At 37.1% G+C, this 22,641-nt stretch overlaps 2 protein-coding genes across 2 annotated transcripts; one reads left to right on the top strand and one right to left on the bottom strand.

Annotated features, from left to right (window-relative positions):
* Window positions 1–5,560: 5,560 nt before the first annotated feature.
* On the bottom strand, window positions 5,561–18,151 carry LOC128212398 (signal recognition particle subunit SRP68-like). Its single transcript, XM_052917837.1, has 12 exons — window positions 18,038–18,151; window positions 14,042–14,108; window positions 12,550–12,663; window positions 12,084–12,279; window positions 11,870–11,952; window positions 10,706–10,892; window positions 10,209–10,448; window positions 9,060–9,281; window positions 8,481–8,575; window positions 8,031–8,166; window positions 7,537–7,668; window positions 5,561–6,892 (listed from the first exon to the last, which is right to left on the bottom strand). The coding sequence occupies exons 1-12, from the start codon at window positions 18,129–18,131 to the stop codon at window positions 6,659–6,661; spliced, it is 1,800 nt and encodes a 599-aa protein (XP_052773797.1). The 5' UTR covers window positions 18,132–18,151; the 3' UTR covers window positions 5,561–6,658.
* Window positions 18,152–18,841: 690 nt separating this feature from the next.
* On the top strand, window positions 18,842–20,876 carry LOC128211234 (actin-5-like). Its single transcript, XM_052915785.1, has 3 exons — window positions 18,842–18,979; window positions 19,585–19,718; window positions 20,006–20,876. Exons 1-3 carry the CDS (start codon window positions 18,842–18,844, stop codon window positions 20,874–20,876), a joined length of 1,143 nt encoding a protein of 380 aa, XP_052771745.1.
* The last annotated feature ends 1,765 nt before the right edge of the window (window positions 20,877–22,641 follow it).

The following is a 22,641-nucleotide window of genomic DNA, read 5'->3' as shown; positions in this document are numbered from 1 at the left end:
CATTTTTTTTCCATATCTTGATGAAACTTGGTCAGATTATTTGTCTGCATAATATCTTGCTTATTTTTTATATCGGTCATCCCGGGTCAAATTTTAGGTCACTAGGTCAAATCTTAGGAAAATCTTTCCACGTCATAAATTCAACAATTTTTGTCAAATCTTTATGAAACTTTGTCAGAATTTTTGTCTGCATACTATCTTGAAAGTTCTATAATATGGGTCATCCCCGGTCAAAATCTATTTCTCAAGGTCAAATCTTAGGAGAAAGAATTCCACGGTCATAAAAATTCATAATTGTTTGTCAAATCTTTATGAAACTTGGTCAGAATATTTGTCTATATGATGTCTTAAACATTTGTGAATATGGGTCACATCAGATCAAAAACTAGGTCACTAGATTAAATCTTAGGGAATATTTTCCTGATGTCGTAAATTTTTTTCTCAAATTTCATGAAACTATTACAGTTTTTTTTTTCTCCAGGATATCTTAGTCACATTAATGTATAATAGAATTTTTGCAAAAATTACAGTTATGTAAACAGATCTTGAGGAATATTACTTTGTGACCGGATTTGATCAACCTATAATGTGCTTTACTAACAAAAAGATCCAGACAAGACCACATGATGGCATATTCATTTACCTCAAACCACATATTGAACTTCAGAGTGTTACCAATCTGCATGATAAACATGGTCAAGTTGTTCATCTGGAATTAAGGTTGTCAACAAAGTGTTTTTCACTATTAACTGTGTACCGTAGACCAAATGCTCAGGTTACTGGTCTCCTAGATCTCCTCACACAACTTCCAGCCAATGAAAATACACTGATAGCCCTTGAGGACTTCAACATTGACCAGCTGATGCCCAGTGCAGACCGTCACAATCTTCAGGGGTACATGGACTCTTATCAATCTAAAGCCTTCACCTCAATGTGAAACTACAGACTACCACTCTGGCTTGGACCATATATATGTCTCAGATATGCCTCACAAAACAGATGTCATGGAAACCTTCTGTATTGACCACAAAGCTGTCTGGATTGCCTTTTAAGTGATTACCATTATCATTTAAGGTTAACCATTTCATATAATCATGCCTACACAATGCTTACCAAACCTATCCATATCAGTCAACAACTAAATTTTAATTGCTATTTTATATACACACATCCCAATCATGAATTTCATATCTACCCATATTTTTCAAAAATTGGAGTCACCCTGTGTTCGGTCGGTCAGTCCGTCGGTTTGTCGGTCGGTCCGTTGCAATTTACCTTGTCCGGAGCATAACTTAAAAACTACTGGATGGAATTGGATTAAACTTCATACAATGATAGAGCATAATGAGAGGAAGTGCAGTGTACTATAACCATAACTCTTTTCTTGCTTATTACTGAGTTATTGCCCTTTGTTACTTTTGTTTGTCCAGAGTATAACTTGAAAAGTACTGGATGGAATTCTTTGGAACTTCATACAATGGTAAAGCACAATGAGAGGAAGTGCAGTGTTCAAGAACCATAACTCTACTTAAGCTAATTACTAAGTTATTGCCCTTTATTTGTTTTTGTTTTTGCTGTCAAATATTTTTCCAGACATTAACTTGCAAACAACTAGATGGAATTTATTAAAACTTAATACAATGGTAAAGCACAATGAAAGGAAGTGCAGTGCACAAGAACCATAACTCTATTTCAGCCAGTTACAGAGTTACTGCCCTTTGTTACTTTTTTCTTGTCCAGAGCATAACTTGAAAACTATTGGATGGAATTTAATAAAACTTAATACAGTGATAGATCATAATGAGAGGGAGTGCATTGTACAGGAACCGCAATTCTATTTCAGCTAATTACAGAGTTACTGCTCTTTGTTACTTTTTCTTGTCCGGAGCATAACTTGAAAACTATTGGATGGAATTTAATAAAACTTCATACAGTGATAGAGCATAATGAGAGGGAGTGCAGTGTATAGGAACTGCAATTCTATTTCAGCCAATGACAGAGTTACTGCCCTTTGTTACTTTTTCTTGTCCGGGGCATAACTTGAAAACTATTAGATGGAATTTAATAAAACTTCATACAGTGATAGATCATAATGAGAGGGAGTGTAGTGTACAGGAACCGCAATTCTATTTCAGCTAATTACAGAGTTACTGCCCTTTGTTACTTTTTCTTGTCCGGAGCATGACTTGAAAACTATTGGATGGAATTTAATAAAACTTCATACAGTGACTTTTTCTTGTCCGGAGCATGACTTGAAAACTATTGGATGGAATTTAATAAAACTTCATACAGTGATAGATCATAATGAGAGGAAGTGCAGTGTACAGGAACCGCAATTCTATTTCAGCCAATTACAGAGTTATTGCCCTTTGTTACTTTTTTCTTGTCCTGAGCATAACTTGATAACTACCAGATAGAATTTAATAAAACTTTATAAATGGTACTGCACAATGAGAAGGAGTTCAGTGTACATGAATCATTACACTATTTTAGCAAATTACAGAGTGCCTTTTTCTGTGGGTTTTTTGGTAAAATTTTTGTCTGTACAGTAACTTGAAAACTACTTGATGGAATTTCATAAAACTTCATACAATGATAAATCATAATGAGAGGCGGCGTTCGGGGGTATTAATCACCTTCAGTAATAGCTCTAGTTTTGGTTAAAAATACTAGGTCACTAGCTCAAATCCTAGTTTTGCAAAATATCGTCAAATAAAAAATCCGTCTTAAATACGGCGTTGCCGCATTGGCGTCTTGTTATTTGATATTATTCTAAAATGAAGGTGCATTGCTGCTTATGCTAGAACTAAGCATTGAACTGTTGCAGCTTATATTAGAACCAAGCATTGAAACATTGTTGCTTATACTAGAACCAAGCATTGAACTGTTGCGGCTTATATTAGAACCAAGCATTGAAACATTGCTGCCTATACTAGAACCAAGCATTGAACTGTTGCGGCTTATATTAGAACCAAGCATTGAAACATTGCTGTTTATACTAGAACCAAGCATTGAACCATTTCGGCTTATATTAAAATCAAGCATTGAACCATCATGGCTTATACTAGAACTAAGCATTGTGCCATTGCGGCTTAAACTAGAACCAAGTGTTGAACTATCGTGGCTTATACTATGCCTTGAACCATTGCTGAATGAACAGGTTATCTGCCCATTGGCCTGAATAAAAGATTATTAAATCTGTGCATAATTACTTCAAAATCCATCCAGTAATTGATATATGTTGAAGTAGCACAAAAATGCTGTACTTTTGCCCTTTGACTAAGTGTAACCTTGACCTTAAAGGCAAACAATATAAGTTGATGCCAATTTCAAAAAAAATAAATAATGCATTGTTTTTTACTTATTTGACTTTCATGATCAAAACAAAAAAAAGCATATGATTTTGTAACAGCTATTAAAAGAAGTAGTAAGGATATTTTGAAACTTGATCAACTGGGGAATTTGTGGCCCCGTAGTTATTAATTGTTAATTAAGGCTGTTACTTTTTTAATCTGTGCACAAATTGTATGCCTTTTTTGGCATCAACCTATATTGTGCCCCTTGTTCTAGACAATAAGAAGGGGACACATGTTCTAGACAATAAGAAGGGGACACACCAACTGATAATGTGGAAAGTATACACTTTTTAAACAGTCTTTTTTCTCTTTTAATCAGCAGCATATAATCAAGCCTGAGAGCTCTTTTATCTATGAATTTGTTATATCACGTTTTCACAGACAAATCTTATTGACAGTAACTACTTGACAATGAGAATGGAACTAACAAGACCTGTCGTAGGACAGCACACTCGACTATATGCTGCTTTATCTAAGAAATTAATACAATAATAATGTAATATGCCTATCAAAAGCATTAAAAAAGGACAAATTAAAAAATAAACAAGAAAGGCTGCAATGTGACAGAAGAACTTCAACCTTCGTTGTGAGATTCAGTTTTAACTGTTTTTTCTATATTGACAGTGACCTGTACCTTGACCCAAGAGGCCCCAAATGCAACCTAAAGGAATTCCTCGGTAAACACAACCTACATACCAAGTTTCGTCACAATATGTCAACTAAACTAAAGTTCATCAGTACCAAAGGTTATCTAGTTTTTAGTAAAAGTAACCCTAATCTTGACCTTAGGGGCCCCAAAAGCCATCCCATGAAAAGTTTCTATAAACTCTTCCGATATACTACTTTGGTTGCCAGATGTCAACCCAAACTTAGGTTTTCAGTACCAACCATTTTTATATTTTAAGTAACAGTGATCTTGACCCTAGGGGCCCCAAACGCAATTCTATAAAAGGTCTCAATAAACTTCCTTTATACCAAGTTGGGTCACATTATGTTACCCTAACTAAAGTTATTCAGTACTAACCATTGTTCTATTTTAAATAACAGTGGCCTTAACCTTGACTAGTGGCCACAAAAAACACTCCCATGATATGGCCCTATCAACGCTTCCTATATACCAAGTTTGGTTGCCATATGTCAACCCTAACTTAAGTTATTCAGTACCAACCACTTCTCTTTTTAGAAGTGACCTTGACCCTAGGGCTCCAAAGGCAATCCCTTGAAAGGTCTCCATAAACTCTTCCTACATACCAGGATTGGTCACCATTCATCAAACCCTATTAAAATCATTTTACATCATAGGAGAGTTTGATGCCACCCTCATGCCAGTCCAACCAAGCAATGGCGTGCATCTTTCTTATAACCCAGGTTTCACTATGGTTAAAAATAAAAAAAAATATGCGTCAAAAGCAATAATGAAAGGTCAAACAAGGGCCGTAATTTGTGTTTAGGGTTAATATGGAATAATGTAAACCAATTGTGTGATGGCCGTTAACAACTGTGTGAAGTATCAAGTCTATTGAATGAAGGTTATGAGTCATTAGTGTAAATCCCAACTTGCTCTTATACTTGAACCAAACACAATGTGCCCTAAAACCTTATCCTAAGTTCCTTAGTCAATCATGGGCCATAATTTGGATTTAGGATAATATGGAGCTATGTAACCTCATTGTGAGATTGTCCTAAACAACTGTGTGTGAAGTATTAAGTAAATTAAATGAAGGGTATTGCAGTTTTTAAGTAAAATGCAAAATTGCCCTAAAATTTTAAGAAGACGTTGATGTAAGTGGTAGAGCATCTTAATTCTTCGAATAGTTGAGCTAAAAAGTGGACCTAGTCTTGAAGTTTAAACTATTTTTTTACAACAATTGGCCTGAGAAAATCTGGTCAGGCTTTGTTACAGCCAACGACCCTTGCAAGCAGGGAATCGAGTCATGGATGCCTTGGTGAGAAGCCGGTGCACTTACTACTGCTAACTGAACAACTGAGTGTTTTACCAAATTTGTAAAGTGCAAGTCCAATTCGTTTTCAAAATGTTTACAGGCTGATTATAATAAATCAGTCTATAGTAGATTCAACAGTTTTTATGCCAAAAGAGAAATAATTTAGTCAATTCTGTGGGCTTAAATACATTGTGTTCCTTAGCAGTTTTATTGCTGCTAACTCTTCACTGGACATGTATGCACATAAGGAAGAAAGCAAAGCAAGTTTTCTTTTTTTAATATCAATTTCCTTTTTGTAACTTTTCTTTTGAATGATGATTGACTGTACACATAAGCATGATAAAATAGACCTTAACCTATAACAATCTGGTCTGTTCTCAACACAACCTAACATATATTGATGAAATACACATATTCAAACATTAATTGAAAACCATCTTTTCCAATCAATGAATTTTCTGCTTGAAATTCATTGAGTTATAGAATTCATTAAAACAATAAATACTTTTGACGAATTTCAATGTACCTATAGTTCTAACCTTTTTGATTTATAGTTAGGTAAATTCAGAAACAGCCAATAAAATATGTATGTACATTATAATTAATTCAATAAGAAGTTTCCATCAACTTCACTTGTTTTTCTTTTTACTCCAAATATAGCAATAATTATATTTTTGAATGTTTCAAAGATTCTACCAGGCCTTATACTGTACAATCAGCAACAGTTTATTAGTGAATACATTTGTACAATTTTAAGGCAAAAAATAGTTCAGTTTTCAGTTGGTTTCACATTAATTTGATTGACTAGTTATACAGAAATGTAAAATTATGCTAAAAAGTATGATAGGACAAATAAAGTTATACACTTTTTAAAAGCATTTTTTCCAGAAAAGTGTTTGTCAAAACAGTATGATAAAAAATAGTTTTGTTCATGTGTTTCAATGGAATGGGTTGTTAATTATAGAGGTCAAAAAGTTTTTTTATTTCACAGAAATGAAAATATTATTTTCTTCAAACACCAAACAGGCTGCATGGCTAGCTTTGAGCTGCATCAACCATGACAGGGGAAGCAAAGATTTGATGGTACAACACAGTACTTATAAATAACACTTCATTGAAACAAATCCTTACACACAATTTAATGTTAATTGAAGAAAATCATTACACATGATTTGTAGTTTATGATGAACAATGGTCATGATCAATTTTTTTACTCTATCAAGTCCTCTTATCACTGAAATAAAACATCGAACACTAGGTCCATTCAGCTGCTGTATAAAAAGGCTACACATGATACAATATGCCAGAACACAATGTTGAATGGAAAAATTCTTATAAATACTAGAAACACAGTGATCACTATTTTTTCCCACCCCACAACCATCCCTTGATGGCCCCAGTGATACCACTGGCAGCTTTTTTCTGCTCGGCCTTTGCGTCAAGATTTGGCATTTCCACGTGATTGAGAGCAAGGTCAAAGAAAAGTGGTCGACAGGGAATGGCCTTGAAGTCCGGGGGAAATTTGACCAGGCGAGCCTTCTTCCCGGCCACACTTGTGTCCTCGGAGTATTGCTCCAACCTCTCAGACAAGGGCTGAAATCATTTACACACATTTTGATTGTGACTTCAGCACATGTTAGTGTTGGTACTTGTACCATTTTGTAACTTCAGCACATGCTAGTATTGGTACTTCTACCATTTCATCTAATTATTTTAGATAAAAGTATGCAACATGTTTTCGAAGAGATACTGGACAAGTGAACTGAAAATTTTACTTGAAAAGTAGCAAATACAAAATTTAGTTCTCTGTAAAGCAAAATGAGAGTTGGAATGATATACATGTATATTATATTCATTCAATATTGATGGCTAATTTAACAACAGTTCAAGGCTTTATAGTAAATCAATGTTATTAAGTAAATATTTCCATGATATATACATTGTTCATAAGTAGTGAGCTAAAATTGTCATGAATTATTTTATTTTAAGAATTTTCTATTATTATTCATTGTATCAATCAATTACTTTGAAAATCATTAAAATGCCAAGTTTTAAGTGTGTGTTGTCAACAAAGAACTTCTAGACTATAATATAGTATTACATAGCTCCGTGCATCTTAATCAAAACAAAAACTCATTTCAAGGCCTCACTTTGAAACTTGAAAAGTGACTCCCCATGGAGATCAAACATTAGGCAGAGAAAAGCAATATACAATGTGACACTTTGTGTACACTAACCTTGTTGTTAGAAACAGTGAGAGAGGCCATCTGTTCTGTAGGGGCCTCAGTGTCGAGGATGGCCGAGGCATGGGACGAGTACTGCAGGCCATCAGCCTCAGTGATCAATCCAGACAAGTGCTCCTGCTCAGCCTGTAGTGTAAGACAGTGTCAACCATTATACTCATGTTCTATACAGCCAAGCATGTACATAAACATCTTAGTATGCCATTATAAACAACTTGTTAACAAATCGGTTTAAAGGTTGTTAAGCTCATTAAACAGAGTAACTACCTTTTATAACAGTCATACTAAGTTTCAGTGCACACATCAAGCTTAACCATAGCAATAAGATTAATAACCAAACATTATTTACACAATTTACAAAGTTAATTATAAATAGTTCAAACTTTTCAAATGGCAATTCTACAAACCACATTCCTAAACACCAGGAAATCCTGTTGTAAACTTTTAGTATATATTGGCCAATCATTTTTTATTAACTTCATTCCTACCTTATAAAGTGAGCTTCTTGCCAGGCGTTTGTACTGGTCTACAGCCTCCTGTGCATACTCCAGCACACGGCCATACAGGGCTATAGCTTCCTTCCACTTCCGTGCACTCACATATGACTGGGCTATATAAAAACACCTGAAATGTACAAACAACAACTGTTAGGCTATCATTCTTTATATATTTATAAGAGAACTAGTGCTGGTGAATTTTACACTCGGCAATAAATTGGCTTCAAAAAGTTGGAAAAGAATATGTGAGCAATGTTTTATCAATTTCTTAATTTCTAAACAATCAGTTTCCCTTTCAATTACACATATATGCACAATTATGCAAGATAATTCTGAACAAACCTTAGATCAATAGAAGTGATTACAACAGATTACAATGACAGTGATGATCTTAAATCTTAATTCAAATCATGTTCAATCGCTATATCACATAAGACTTACCTAAATGCTTTAAATCCTAATGCTCTTACGGTCATTTCTTCTTTAAAAGATTCATCATCTTCTATTCCATTCAGATTTGGTATTTCTCCTAAATTCTGAAAAGGTGAACCAAAACAAATCTTCATTTCTGACCATAACTGAAGTACTACATTGTCTTATATTTTATAAAATAAAGGCTATTCCATTTAAACATATACCCCCGGGCCGGGGGGAAGGTACTTATAAATTATACATACCCCATACAGAAGCAAATTTACCCTTTTGGGGTCCAAATAAGCGAAAAGACACCCACCCATACATGTATATATATTTATTATATACTAAAAAAATAATTGCATCCCCCCCCTCCTATGGGTTATATGTTTTACTGGAAAAGCCCTAAGACTAAATTACTTTCATTGCGTTTATTTACTTGCAAATTAACATGTGTTCATTTTTATAAAATTTTTATAAAAGTATTGTCGAGAAACTACCATGTTCATTGTACAGTATCATTTCATTTTCCATCAAACTGTGCACTTTGTGTTAAAAATGTGAAACATGCAGATGCTTCTTACATGTTTATACACAATTTCATACCTGTATAATGATATCGTAGAGCCTGACCAGGTCCTGAGGTTTGGTGATTTTACGGCCCTCCTCCACCTGGGCTCCAGGGAGGTAACTCCGCATGTTCTCAATGAGCAGCAGATTACGCTCTATAGTCTTGCTTAGTTTGATGTATGTCAGGTAACTGTGTAGATAATGCTGGTTTGACACCTGACCCTCCAATGGCTGTCCTCGTTGCGCTGACTTGAAATTCTGCAATTGTATAAATAAGAATAAGAATATAGAAGAAAAAAACTAGTTGAATTCAGTGTTCAGGGTCTGAAGTCAGATAGATCAAGTTACGTATTAATATATTATTATCCTATTTATATTAGGTAGGTTTTATTCTTTCGGACATAGAAAAAATGTAAAAATGGTAATTTTCTATGAATTTCGAAAGCCAAACAAAATAATTATTTTAAGGTGTCCGAACTCTTAGGTGAATTACGGTATTCAATTTTATAAAGAGCCTGAATTGTATATGACAAAACAGAAGTGGTCATTTAATACAGAATTTATTAAACAAGTTTTCTAAAATTGCTCAAATGAGCTGTGACAACCTTTCATCAACTTGAGTCAACATATTAATCCATTTTGAAATGAATGACACTTATGTGTATTTTTACCCAATTATACTGTGTATACAATGCTAGGATTGATATGACACAGGCAAAAAAATACAAGAAAAATGCATATATTGGACACAGTGGATAAGAGTCCAAATCAGCAGCCACCATGTTTGTTTTTACATATTTAATTGGTTTGTGAAATCTGAAAGTTTTTGTAAACTATGCCATTTTAAATATGAAACCAAGTTTTTCAGTATTTTATTGTTTAAACCAATTCATAACAAGAACGTCACTATATTTAACTGTCAATTTACAATGCGAAACATTTTGTTATGTCACATCAAAAGTTATTACACTATTAGCTGTGTATCAAAAACATACAATGATGTTATTTCTTGACAGCGATGCTATTTATGTTTATGAAATAATGGAAAGATACAACTTTGTTTTAATCATTTCCTCAATTTCATTTCTGTCTGTCTCAAATTAAATAGTGGACATATTAAATAGAGTTTGGCAGTTTTTTTCTCTAAATAAAGATATTAATATAAAAAAGACGAGCCACACCCACCTGGTCCTCCTGTAGCGAGTCTCTGAGCACCTGTTGAGCGTCAATGCATTGTTTAAGCAGGCTCTCATAGATAGAGATCTTGTTGTCCATCCCCTCTGCCCTCTCCACCTCTTGGGTGCTGTCCTGCAGACTGAGCAGGAACAGTCTCACAGGCTCGTTCTTTACAGGCACTGTCCGGCCTTGCCACGTCACCTCAGACAGGGTTGCAGTCTGCTTCTCACGGGTCTGTGCCAGCAGTACCTAAATACAGCAAAATAATTCTAACTGCGATAGATCAAGGATTGAGAGAGCTTTGGTATTATATAACCTGTTTCTATTACTCTTTGCTTTTTTTAAGAGCAAGAGTTGAACTCAGTGTGATGAAATGAAGTCCATTAGTAATTGTGTAAGCAATTTTTTTCAAGATCATTTCAAATAGTATCATATAAAGTCTGTTTTTCAAGAATAATTCAAACTACATTAATACTAAAGAAATTAAAAGAGGAACCAATACTTACATCCAGCTCCTCTGACATCATATCCCCACCAGCCATCCTCCTCATCTGCTGCAGGTCCTTAAGCGCAGAGCTGTCACCGATGTTGTACGCACAGTAGCGAATGTTTGGTTCAATCTCAGCCACCCTCTGCAGATACAACACCTGCTGTTCCTCTGTAAACGCCTTACCAAGCCGCTCATAAATTGTTCTGAAAATGCCATAAACAAGAATTACAACTGCAGCTGTCTCAGGAGTAACAAATAACACATCATACCGCCTTGACACAGGAATTGTGAAATATTTCTTCAAAAAGTGGCTTTCACTCCATTAAAACAAAGTCAAACATAATCTGTATCATCATCAGCAACCACTGTACTTTTTCCGTTACACTTCATACATACCGTGGGACAACTGACTGACAAAATCTTGTATTAATGAATATGCGGAGATGTCAGTATCCTCTGTGGCCATATGGTCTTGACTACTGCCAAATATTATTCTACTGAGACAGTGGACCCGGTTCAACCCCGGCAATCGCCAGAATATTTTTCAACTGTAAAGCACCTGGTACTTTGCAGAACAAATGAAACTGCCTCATTAATTATTCATGATTCAAGATTATCCTCGTCAAAATTGCCCACAGCACACAAAGAAATAGCATAGTGTGTATTGGGGGTATCCGAATCTCTATAGTATAATTTAAAACATTTGTACAAAAAATTACTTTAAACCATTGCTTCTATCAAAAGTTATTGTCCGGATACCATATTTTTGGCAAATTCTAACTGGAAAAAGGGACTTAACTCTGTCAACCAAAGATGATCTTGACCTGATTTTCATGGCCTGAAGCATGTGTACTAGAAATCATTAAATCAATCAACCCTTTTTTGAGTAGTAGTCCAGACACCAAATTTTTGGCAAATCGCAAGTTGAAAAATGGCACAAACTCAATAAATATTGGTTGTTTGTAACCCAAGTTATGTATGTACTGTATTATACAGTGTTAAACATATGTACCAAAAATCGTTTTAATCTGTAAACCGCTTTCATAAATAATTGTGTTGTTTCTCAAACAAGACCAAAATTTCATGCTTTAAAAGGAAACATAAATATCATATTGGTATAACTTGTTTTGCAATCATTGCTAATTAATCAGATTAAACTACAGAAACCAAACCTACTTACTTCACATTATTGTAGCTTTCCATCGCTGCTTTCCATTTTGCCAGTTCAAACTCTATACTTCCTTTGATGTAAAATCTGTATGCCTGAAAATATAAATCATATATTCCAATCACAAGATTTTACACTTTTAAACATAAGTTTGTGAAAATGTGTAGGCAAGTAAATTTTATGTGGTCAAATACATGTAAGAAGAGAGTGAAATATATTGTTTTACCTGGCTCTCAAGTTTTGTACGTGCGTCACATTTCTCATGTTCACAGAGTGTGTAAAACTCCTCAGCGTAGGCCATGGCCTTTTTCATCCTAGCAAGCATGTGAAACTTCTTTCTAAGCTCGGTGTTTGCCTCTGCCTTGAGCTGCATGCTGTACGCCCAGGCCCTCTCCGCAGAGAACAGGGACAGATGCAGGTACCTGTATGAAATAGCAGCTTTTAAACACATCGTTCGATTTTAACAAATAGTTTTCAGTGTTAGTTAAAAAGAAACATTCTCTGCAGGAATTAAATTAAATCTGCTGGTAAAAATGTCATTAAGGTGTGACATTAGAAGTCTTTAATAATTTAAGCAAAAGGTTCAAATACTGTTGTACTGGTAATTAAATGTTTAAGGAAATGTTTTTTATGCATATGTGTATATTTAGCTGGTTTAGATAAAACTTCCTGGAATTTCTGTTAAGACTTACCTAACATCTTTGACTGTTTCTATGTTGACCTTTTTCGGATTCACACGCCGTTTGTCACCTTGAGGGAAATGCAAGGACTTTCTGATACGCTTTATTCTTCTAGAACAGTAGCCCCTGAAAACAATTGCAAACTGTAAAGTCAACTTCTTACATTTGTGATAACCAGTTTTATTAATATTGAAAACCAGTTTATTTTCTAAAACCTAGCTGAAAATGAAAAAAATTTTTTTTAAAGATCAACTATGATAAACAGTATTGCAAATGGACAAAAAACTATTCATGACGAAGGAATTGTGTTCATGTATAAACAAGAGCTGTCACAGTATGTGACGAATGCCCCCGAATGTGACATTGACCTACGAACAAGGTCAGTACATGAAAAGTTGATCTTGCCTTTACGTGTCAAATACATATGGCAAGTTATTTTAAATTACCTCTAAACATAAAAAAATACCACCCATTCTTGACAACCTACACTGTTATGTCCTTATATTCAGAATTCCCTTGTGAATAAACACTTAGTGTATCTTTCACCTGAGATAGGGACATGGGTCTTGCACACGACACGTCGTCTTGGTATGTGGAACACATGTAGCAAGTGATTTTAAAATCTGTCCATACAAGGGAAAGTAACAACCCTGACACGACAACCTATACTCTATGTCCTTATATGCAGCACTCCATTGTGAATAAACACTTAGTGTGACCTTGACCTTTGAGGTAGGGACACAGGTCTTGCACGTGACACGTCGTCTTGGTATGTGGAACACATTTGGCAAGTTATTTTAAAATCTGTCCATACAAGGGAAAGTTACAGCCCGGACACGACAACCTATACTCTATGTCCTTATATGCAGCACTCCATTGTGAATAAACACTAAGTGTGACCTTGACCTTTGAGGTAGGGACACGGGTCTTGCACGCGACATGTCGTCTTGGTATGTGGAACACATTTGGCAAGTTATTTTAAAATCTGTCCATACAAGGGGAAGTTACAGCCCGGACACGACAACCTTTACTCTATGTCCTTATATGCAGCACTCCATTGTAAATAAACACTAAGTGTGACCTTGACCTTTGAGGTAGGGACACGGGTCTTGCACGCAACACGTCGTCTTGGTATGTGGAACACATGCGGCAAGTTATTTTAAAATCTGTCCATACAAGGGGAAGTTACAGCCCGGACACGACAACCTATACTCTATGTCCTTATATGCAGCACTCCATTGTAAATAAACACTAAGTGTGACCTTGACCTTTGAGGTAGGGACACGAGTCTTGCACACCACACGTCGTCTTGGTATGTGGAACACATGTGGCAAGTTATTTTAAAATCTGTCCATACAAGGGAAAGTTATAGAGCCGGACGGACGGTGCGATTTTAATATGCCCACCTTCGGGGGCATAAAAAGTGTTATAACCCAAATATGCACAAAAACAGATACAAAATGGCACATCGTGTCATCAATGATGGATATAAGCTGATGCTTACCGGTATCTTTGAAAGTCTCCATGTCGCAACCCATGCTGCTGCTGTGCTTCCTTGATAATCTGCAACACTGAAATGAAACTGATAGTACAGTGAATCTGTTACACTTCTGTATTTGCATGGAACTATAGGTTTAAGGTCTTTAGTCTGTTTATGCCCACATAGAGGATATTCTAGCATTACCAAAGGGCCCCATACAGTTTAAGTTTATTGACCAGGGATAAATATGGCTGAATGCAAAAATCCCTGACCCTTATACTAGGGAACCATGGACCAAGCTAGCCCCATTATTACAGGGCAGCTGCTTGGCTGGGGTCACAGCCACCTTCAGTCAACTCCTGGCTTTGAAGCATTTTAAGAGCCTTAGATTGGCTTTAAACATATCTGTACAAGGTTTAGGGCAACCTGACCCTAACTGGCAAAACCCCTCGCTAAATATCTTGGTGTTGACATATCAGCAGACCTCACCTGGAACACTCATATCTCGAGAATTATCACCAATGGAAATAATACTCTCAACTTCATTAAAATAAAAATAAAAACAAAAACAGAAAGTGTCAGGACTTTAGCTTACAAAACCCTTGTCCGTCCACAGTTAGAATATGCAAGCACAATTTGGCACCTACACACAAGATCAAACACCAATAAAATTGAAATGGTTCAACGTCGGGCTATCCGTTGGGTTAAACATGACTTCTCTCCTCTCTCCAGTGTTACAAACATGCAGGAAAGTCTTGGTTGGCGCTCACTTGAACAACGTAGACTAGATTCCCGACTTGTAATGTTTTACAACATATACCATCATCATGTTGCTATTACGCTGCCATCTTATATTCAAACACCAATAAGATTTACCAGACTAATGCACCCACTATGTTTCAGACAAATTCAAGTAAAAACTGACTATCACAAATTTTCATTCTATCCTCACTCGGTTGTACTTTTGAACAGTTTGCCAAATCATATTGTCACTATCCCCACCCCTGACACATTCAAGGTGGCTGTGGCAACCATTAAGCATTAGATAAGCGAGCAGTGTTTTTATCCTTTTACCAGTTCACCAATCACTTTTTATCATGTTACCTAAATTGTGTTCGCTTCATACGTGAATCATAATGTGGCGAATGAGAGATTTCAATACTATAAAGGTAATTATGAAAAAATCAGAGAAGATCTTTCTAGTGTAAACTGGGTCAATTTGATGGAGGGGAAAAGTGTAAACGAAATGTGGATTGTGTTCAGAGACACTTTATGTGAGTGTAGACAAACATGTACCAAAGAAAAAGTCCAGTATCAAGAAATGTAACAGTCCATTATGGTTAGACAGAAATACAAAACTTGCAACTATAAAGAAAAACAAAGCTTGGAAGAAATACAAATATTCTAGATCTACGACAAATTATAATAAGTATGCAGAGGCAAGAAATGAATGTTCTAGAGAAGTTAAAAGTGCCAAGAGAAATTACGAACAGAAAATTGCTTCTGAAGTGAAAACGAATGCAAAGTCGTTTTGGAGATATGTAAATTCTAAAAGGAAGACAAAGGACAAAATAGGTGATCTTAACAAGAGTGACAATACCACAGCAGTGACAGATGAAGAGAAGTCTGAGGTACTAAATGATTTCTTCAGCAGTGTGTTCGTGAGAACAGACCCTATTAGTGACTCAATTGAAAGGGATATAAATGTTCAGAACCTGCTAATTGATTTACATATTACTCCTGAACATGTGGATAAAGTGCTTAAAACTCTGAAGCCAGATAAATCTCCTGGACCTGACAATATTCACCCAAAAGTTTTATGTGAAACAAGTGATTTAATCAGTTATCCATTGTACTTACTATTTAGTAAATCCTTGAGAGAAGGAGAAGTCCCAGAAGACTGGAAAAAGGCGATTGTCACACCCATTTTTAAAAAAGGAAGTAAAAAGGATCCTAGCAATTATAGGCCAGTGAGTTTAATGTGTATTATTTGCAAACTTTGTGAAAAGCTAGTTCGTGATGCATTAATGATCCACTTGAATCAAAACAAACTTTTATCCAATGACCAATACGGATTTAGAAGTGGCAGGTCCTGTGCAATTCAACTTCTTGAAATATTAGACGAATGGACTCAACTGATAGATGAAGGTAACCCAATTGATGTGATTTACTTGGATTTTAGTAAAGCTTTCGATAAGGTGGCACATGATCGTCTGTCTATGAAACTGAATAATCTTGGTATCTGTGGTACTGTACATAAATGGATAAAATCATTCTTACAACATCGTGTCCAAAGTGTTCGTATTGGATCATGCGTTTCATCTTGGTCAAACGTGGTCAGTGGGGTACCTCAGGGAAGCGTGCTGGGACCGGTGCTGTTCTTGTGCTTTATAAATGACTTGCCGCAAGTGGTGGAGGGTATAGTGAAGATTTTTGCAGACGACACTAAGATTTATTCGGCCGTTAGCGATCCTCAACAATGTGAAAAGTTACAGCAGGATCTTGACAATTTATGTAACTGGAGCATTGAAAGTAAACTTAGCTTTAATGCAAGCAAATGCAAGGTCATGCACATTGGGTCTAATAATGATTGTGCTAGATACACTATGCAGGACATTGATGGAAACTACGTTAAAGTCGAGCCAGTTGCTTCAGAAAAGGACTTAGGTGTGATTTTTGATTCGAGGCTAACTTTTGAAGAACACATCACAGAAATTGCTTCCAAAGCACACAGAGTTACTGGAATGATATGGAGATCCTTCGAGTTCATGAACAAAGATATGTTTCTCAACCTTTATAAGTCAATTATTAGACCAATTGTAGAATATGGCTCTTGTGTATGGTCTCCATACCTAAAGAAGGACATAAAAAGACTAGAGGATGTTCAGAGACGCGCCACCAAATTAGTTAAAGATGTATCGGACTTGTCATATGAGCAAAGACTAAAAGCCTTAGGAATTCCAACTCTGGAATATAGACGAGATAGGGCGGATATGATCCAGATTTATAAGTCTGTGTATGGCCACGATGAGTTAAAATGGGATCATCTCTTCACTCTTTCGTCTGGAGACCTAAGAGGACATCATCTCAAATTTGTCAAGAAGAAAAGCAAACACAATTCAAGACTTTATTCATTCAGTCAGAGATCGATTATGTACTGGAATTCCCTTAGTGAAGAGACTGTTTCTGCCAAGTCCATAAACCAGTTTAAATCAATGCTTAACATTGAACATTGGAATAGAAAAAAGTTTTTATGTTAACATAACCGCACTCAGTCGAGAAACCACTAAAGAAGACATTTACCAGAGGGGCCACGATAGCGAAAGCTAAATTTACGGCCTGAAGATTACAGGTATTACAGGTATTACAGGTATTATACCCTAGTTCTCACGTTTCTGATGTGGTTTGCCTCTTCAGTGTTTTATTTTTTTCACTAACAAGTCGGCGCGCACCGTTCATGTCAGTAACACTCGGAAGAGGAGTTGACATTAAACAGAGAAAGATAGAAAAGAATAAGTCAGCTATATTAATATCTCTACCTTTAAATAGATTTTACAGTATATTTCCTCTACACACTGCATGTAGTATTTTGTGTTGGTTCTTTCTTTTCAAACGTTTCAATTTCTTGATGTTTTTTGTTCATAACAGAAACCAAAACATGTTGAATTTGTTTAGGATGTCATTATCAAATATGGTGTCAAATCTGTTCTCTTTCAAGGTTGCAAAATTGATTGATATTTTATTTTAGCCGAAAAGCAAGAATTGCCAGGTCGTGCAATATTTAGTAAGTTACCGCCAGTAAAACAATGAACAAATTATATGGAGAATAAAAGTTCAGGTAAACGTTAGCAAACATTATCGACGTCTGTTTAAAGTGGACAGAAGGCTTGAATAGCTTGCATTATGTCCGGAGACCATATGGACTTCTCAAAATCAACCAAAAGTAGGAAAAGGTGAAAGCTTAGTTTTGTATATCAATGCGAAGTGAAAAAAGCTATTAAAAATGTTAAAATGTATTACCTTCGATTGAAAAAATATCACTTCCTGTATGACTACCGGCATTTTCGATTGAAGTTTTGGTTTCATCAGTGCTCATGTCTTCTTCGGCGGCCATCTTGGACTGACACGTCTGAAGAAAACGTCACCGCACTATACTATCACTTTCGACATAACGGCCTGGGGCGAAAAGAGTTTACGGGATTTAGAATGTCACTATTAAATTTAGTGATTTCTGTTCTGTTCTGGAATCGATGAAATTTTATTTTAGCACTCATAATTTTTGCGTTTCATTTGTGCTAGCGATGTCGTGTAATGATAATAACTGAGTTAAAACACAGAGTTAGTTGAGCTTTCAAGACAACATTTTATGTTTGGTATGGTGATTTAAAGATAAACCAAACAGGTAATTATTGTCTGAATGCATTTCCCTTCTGAACATCATAAACTTAACATTTGGAATTATCTATATGTGCGTAACATATGAATGCATTTTGCGATCATGCACCTCACACAGCGAGCTGCACAGAAAGCTCGATATATCATAACCGTCAGAAAAATTAGTTAAAATAGAACTCTCATCACTAAGCAAAAGTCCAATATTTCTATACATCTTATCGCGAAATATCTCCATAACAAACATAATTCTATGGTGTGAGGTGTTTCCATAGAAACCGATTGTCACGACAGACGCCAAACGGATCGCATTCACTCAATAGGCATATATGTTGTATTTGCCGATAATTTGAATTACCATTAACAGACAATCAACCATTTTATTACTACTAACAAATAATAAAATACTTGTTTTTACTTATTTGGAGAGAAATGTCAGCGTACCTTCATGATGACGAACTGTCGGCGATCGTCATCGATAACGGTTCGGGCATGTGCAAGGTGGGATTCGCGGGAGACGACGCCCCATTGAGTGTATTTCCTAGTATTGTTGGACGACCGAAACATCAGGTATTTACAATGAAAATGTATGCATATGAATGTTTAGCTTTATATTTTCAAGCATTGAGATTGAAGCCGCGAAACCGCAAGACATGGATAAAGCATATTAAATAATAAACGTGTCGTTATGCCGGTCAATTATGGCAGCAACACGCTATCAAGTAAATAACAAATAAAAATCACTTCGGCTATATGTAGGGCTAAGGGATACAACGTTATATGCCATATCGGAATCGAAACATTATAGGTTCTAAACAGGGGGGGGGGGGGCACCCAAAGAACATTTTTGGAAAAAAAGGTGAAATCTGGTGCATTCTACACACATTTTTTTTTATATAAACATCAATGTAAAGGTCGCTTGGACAATATTAGGGGCGTATTCCTTGGACTTGTTTTTGATCTAAGCTCTACGTATTGCTCAGATAATTTATATATACAAAACAAGTCATATAAACATTGTATACTGTATTCATAAATTTAATTTATCGCAATGCTCGCTCGCGGATTTTTTCGGCACTTCTGAACACCGCGGTCTGATGCAAAACAGTCAATCCTCTAAGCTTTCCCGGAAGTGACCGAGTGCTGACGATTGATTCCCGACTTCTTTGTTGCAGGATGTGATGCCGGGCGTGGTTCACAGGGACACATACGTGGGTGATGCGGCACAGGCCATGCGAGGCGTGCTCAACCTTCGCTACCCCATCGAACACGGCATTGTAACAGACTGGGACGACATGGAACGCGTGTGGTAGGGCCTATCCCACATATGTTTTGACGCTGTCTCTTATTAATGAACACTGCCATAATGTTGATGATTACCAATAACCGAAATGACCTTATTTAGGATACAGCTTAGTAGGATATGATATTTCTTTGCACAACCATATAACAACATTATATATTGGATTGATGCAAAGTGTTATTTTAGAAACGAAATGCTACGTCTAAGTCATGCGTATCATAGCCTATGCTTACTTGGGCTTAATTTAGATTGTATAAGGTATCCCCTTGTTAAACCTGATGCTTGAATTTCAGGCAACATGCGTATTACGACGAGCTTCGAGTTGACCCCGAAGAACGACCAATACTCGTGACAGAGGCTCCACTGAACCCGAAATCAAACCGCGAAAAAATGTTGGAAATCATGTTTGAAAAGTTTAAGCACCCATGCTTTTACGTCGCCGTACAAGCCGTTTTATCTCTATACTCATCTGGGCGCACCACGGGGATAGTTCTTGATTCCGGTGACGGGGTAACACACACTGTCCCCATCTATGAAGGTTACGCTCTGCCACACGCTATATTGCGTATTGACCTGGCGGGACGCGACCTCACTGAATACCTTATGAAGATACTAACCGAACGTGGATACTCATTTACAACCTCTGCTGAACGAGAAATTGTCCGAGATATCAAAGAAAAACTGTGCTATGTTGCTTTTGACTTTGACGAAGAGATTAAGAAGTCTGTGTATACGGATAGTATTGAGCGAACATATGAATTACCGGATGGAGAAATAATCACAGTAGGCAGCGAGCGTTTCAGATGCCCGGAGGCCATGTTTCAGCCGTCGTTTCTAGGGATGGAGATGCCTGGGCTTCACGAATCCGTGTACAATTCTATAGTCAAATGTGATGTCGATCTTAGGAAAGACTTGTATGCAAACATACTTCTCTCCGGAGGCTCGACGGTATTTACGGACATCGCTGCACGCATGCTTCACGAGGTGTCCTGCATCGCGTCCCGGGGAACCAAGGTGAAGGTGATATCGCCACCCGAGCGAAAGTACTCCGTATGGATCGGCGGCTCCATCCTGGCGTCCCTCTCGTCGTTTTGCCAAGCTTGGATTACAAGCGAGGAGTACAAAGAGAGTGGCCCCGCCATCGTGCATAAAAAATGCTTTTGAATTTTAATGTCTTAAACTATTTGCCATACAAGGTTGCGAAGTAATGTTTTACAAGAATTACCGCATTTTGGAGTACACTGGTTGTTATTATTAGCATGGTACAGGTTAAAGCAGACATCGCTAGTCCAGCCTTACTTGATGCTTGCAGTGTGCTATATCAATTGATACTTTCTGATGTTTACTGACAACACTCATGTCGATTTGCTTAAACTTTATATGGCTTTACGAAGGCTTTTGTACAATGGTGTAAGCATTCAGATATAGCTATTTTTAACTAGTGAATAAGCACTTCATCGTTTTATATAATTTATGCATAAACTTTTTGTATATGATTTGCACTTTATATTATATAAAACTTGCTATCTCTCTTGGTCTTAGTAACTTAGTAAATAAGTTACTACTACTACTACTACTACTACTACTACTACTACTACTACTACTACTACTACTACTACTACTACTACTACTACTACTACTACTACTACTACTACCACTACCACTACTATTACTACAACTACTTCTACATCTTTGAAGTGGCTGAAAACATTTAAAGTGGCTGCCAACTATAAACTGGCAGTCAACAACTGTAAAGTGGCAGCCAAATATAAAGTGGCTGCTGACGGGGGACGAGGGTGACTGCGGCTGCTAGACTTAATGTTGTTGCTGATATAAGAGTGTCTACTGAGGTGGATTTCAATGTTGACGATGACCGACCTCTCAAAAAGACCTTTCCATCGATACTTTGATCGACAAGATCGGCACAGGTACGGTCTAACCACAGCCCTAACCCTTGTAATGGGACGTAAATGTCGAAGATATCTCCGGAACAACGGACGCGGGGAGGTCGGGACTGGTCTTGTCTTTTTCGGGGCATCTATGATCGTACCTAGTGTCAAAAAAAGCTGAGCATCCCCGCACGTGCGGAGGATGGGACCAGTATTGCCCTTAAGGGGACCATATTCCCCACAAGATGCAACATGCAACTATCGGGGCGCCTGGGACGTAATTTGGTCACCGGTAACTAACGTCGAAAAGTATCCCCAAAACGCTACTTTTCATAATTTTCAAAATGCTCCGGCAGAGCTTGTTATGGGACGTTAATGTCGAAGATATCTCCGGAACCACGAATTCGGGGAGGTCGGGACCGGCCTTGTGTTTTAGGTATCTCGGTTCCCTGTGTTACGCGACCATCGGGGCATCTCTGACGTAATTGCGTCACCGTTTCCATTCGCGTACCGGTTTCTAATATACTCTTAAATGGCGCATAACACCTTAAACTGTGGTACCTAGTGTCGAAGATAGTTCAGCATCCCCGCACGTGCAGAGGTTTGGACCAGTATTGCCCAATACCCAATTCCCTACAAGATGCAACCATCGGGGCGCATGGGACGTTGCTTGGCCACCGGTTACTTACGTCGCAAAGTGTCCCCTAAACGCTACTTTTATACTTTTCAACCGGCTCCTGCAGGGCTTGTTATGTGACTTTAATGTCGAAGATATCTTCGGACCAACCAAAGCGGCACGGTCGGGACCGGTATTGCCGTTTAGGTATCTCAATTCCCCACGTGACGCGACTATTGGCGCATCTTTGACGTGCCGCGTCAACGTAACCTAATACGTGCAACCTTTTCGTTTACGATCAAAATGGCGCGATAATACCGTAATATGGGTCACCTCGTGTCAAAGATAGCTAAGCATCCCTGCACGTGCGGACGTTGGGACCAACTTTGCTGTGTAGGATTTGCTCATACCTACGTGACGCAAA

This window comes from Mya arenaria, chromosome 12 (genome assembly GCF_026914265.1).
Source record: "Mya arenaria isolate MELC-2E11 chromosome 12, ASM2691426v1".
In the NCBI taxonomy this organism is placed as follows: domain Eukaryota; kingdom Metazoa; phylum Mollusca; class Bivalvia; order Myida; family Myidae; genus Mya; species Mya arenaria.
Note: the sequence above shows the minus strand (reverse complement) of the source record. Positions and strands in the feature narration are given on the sequence as shown.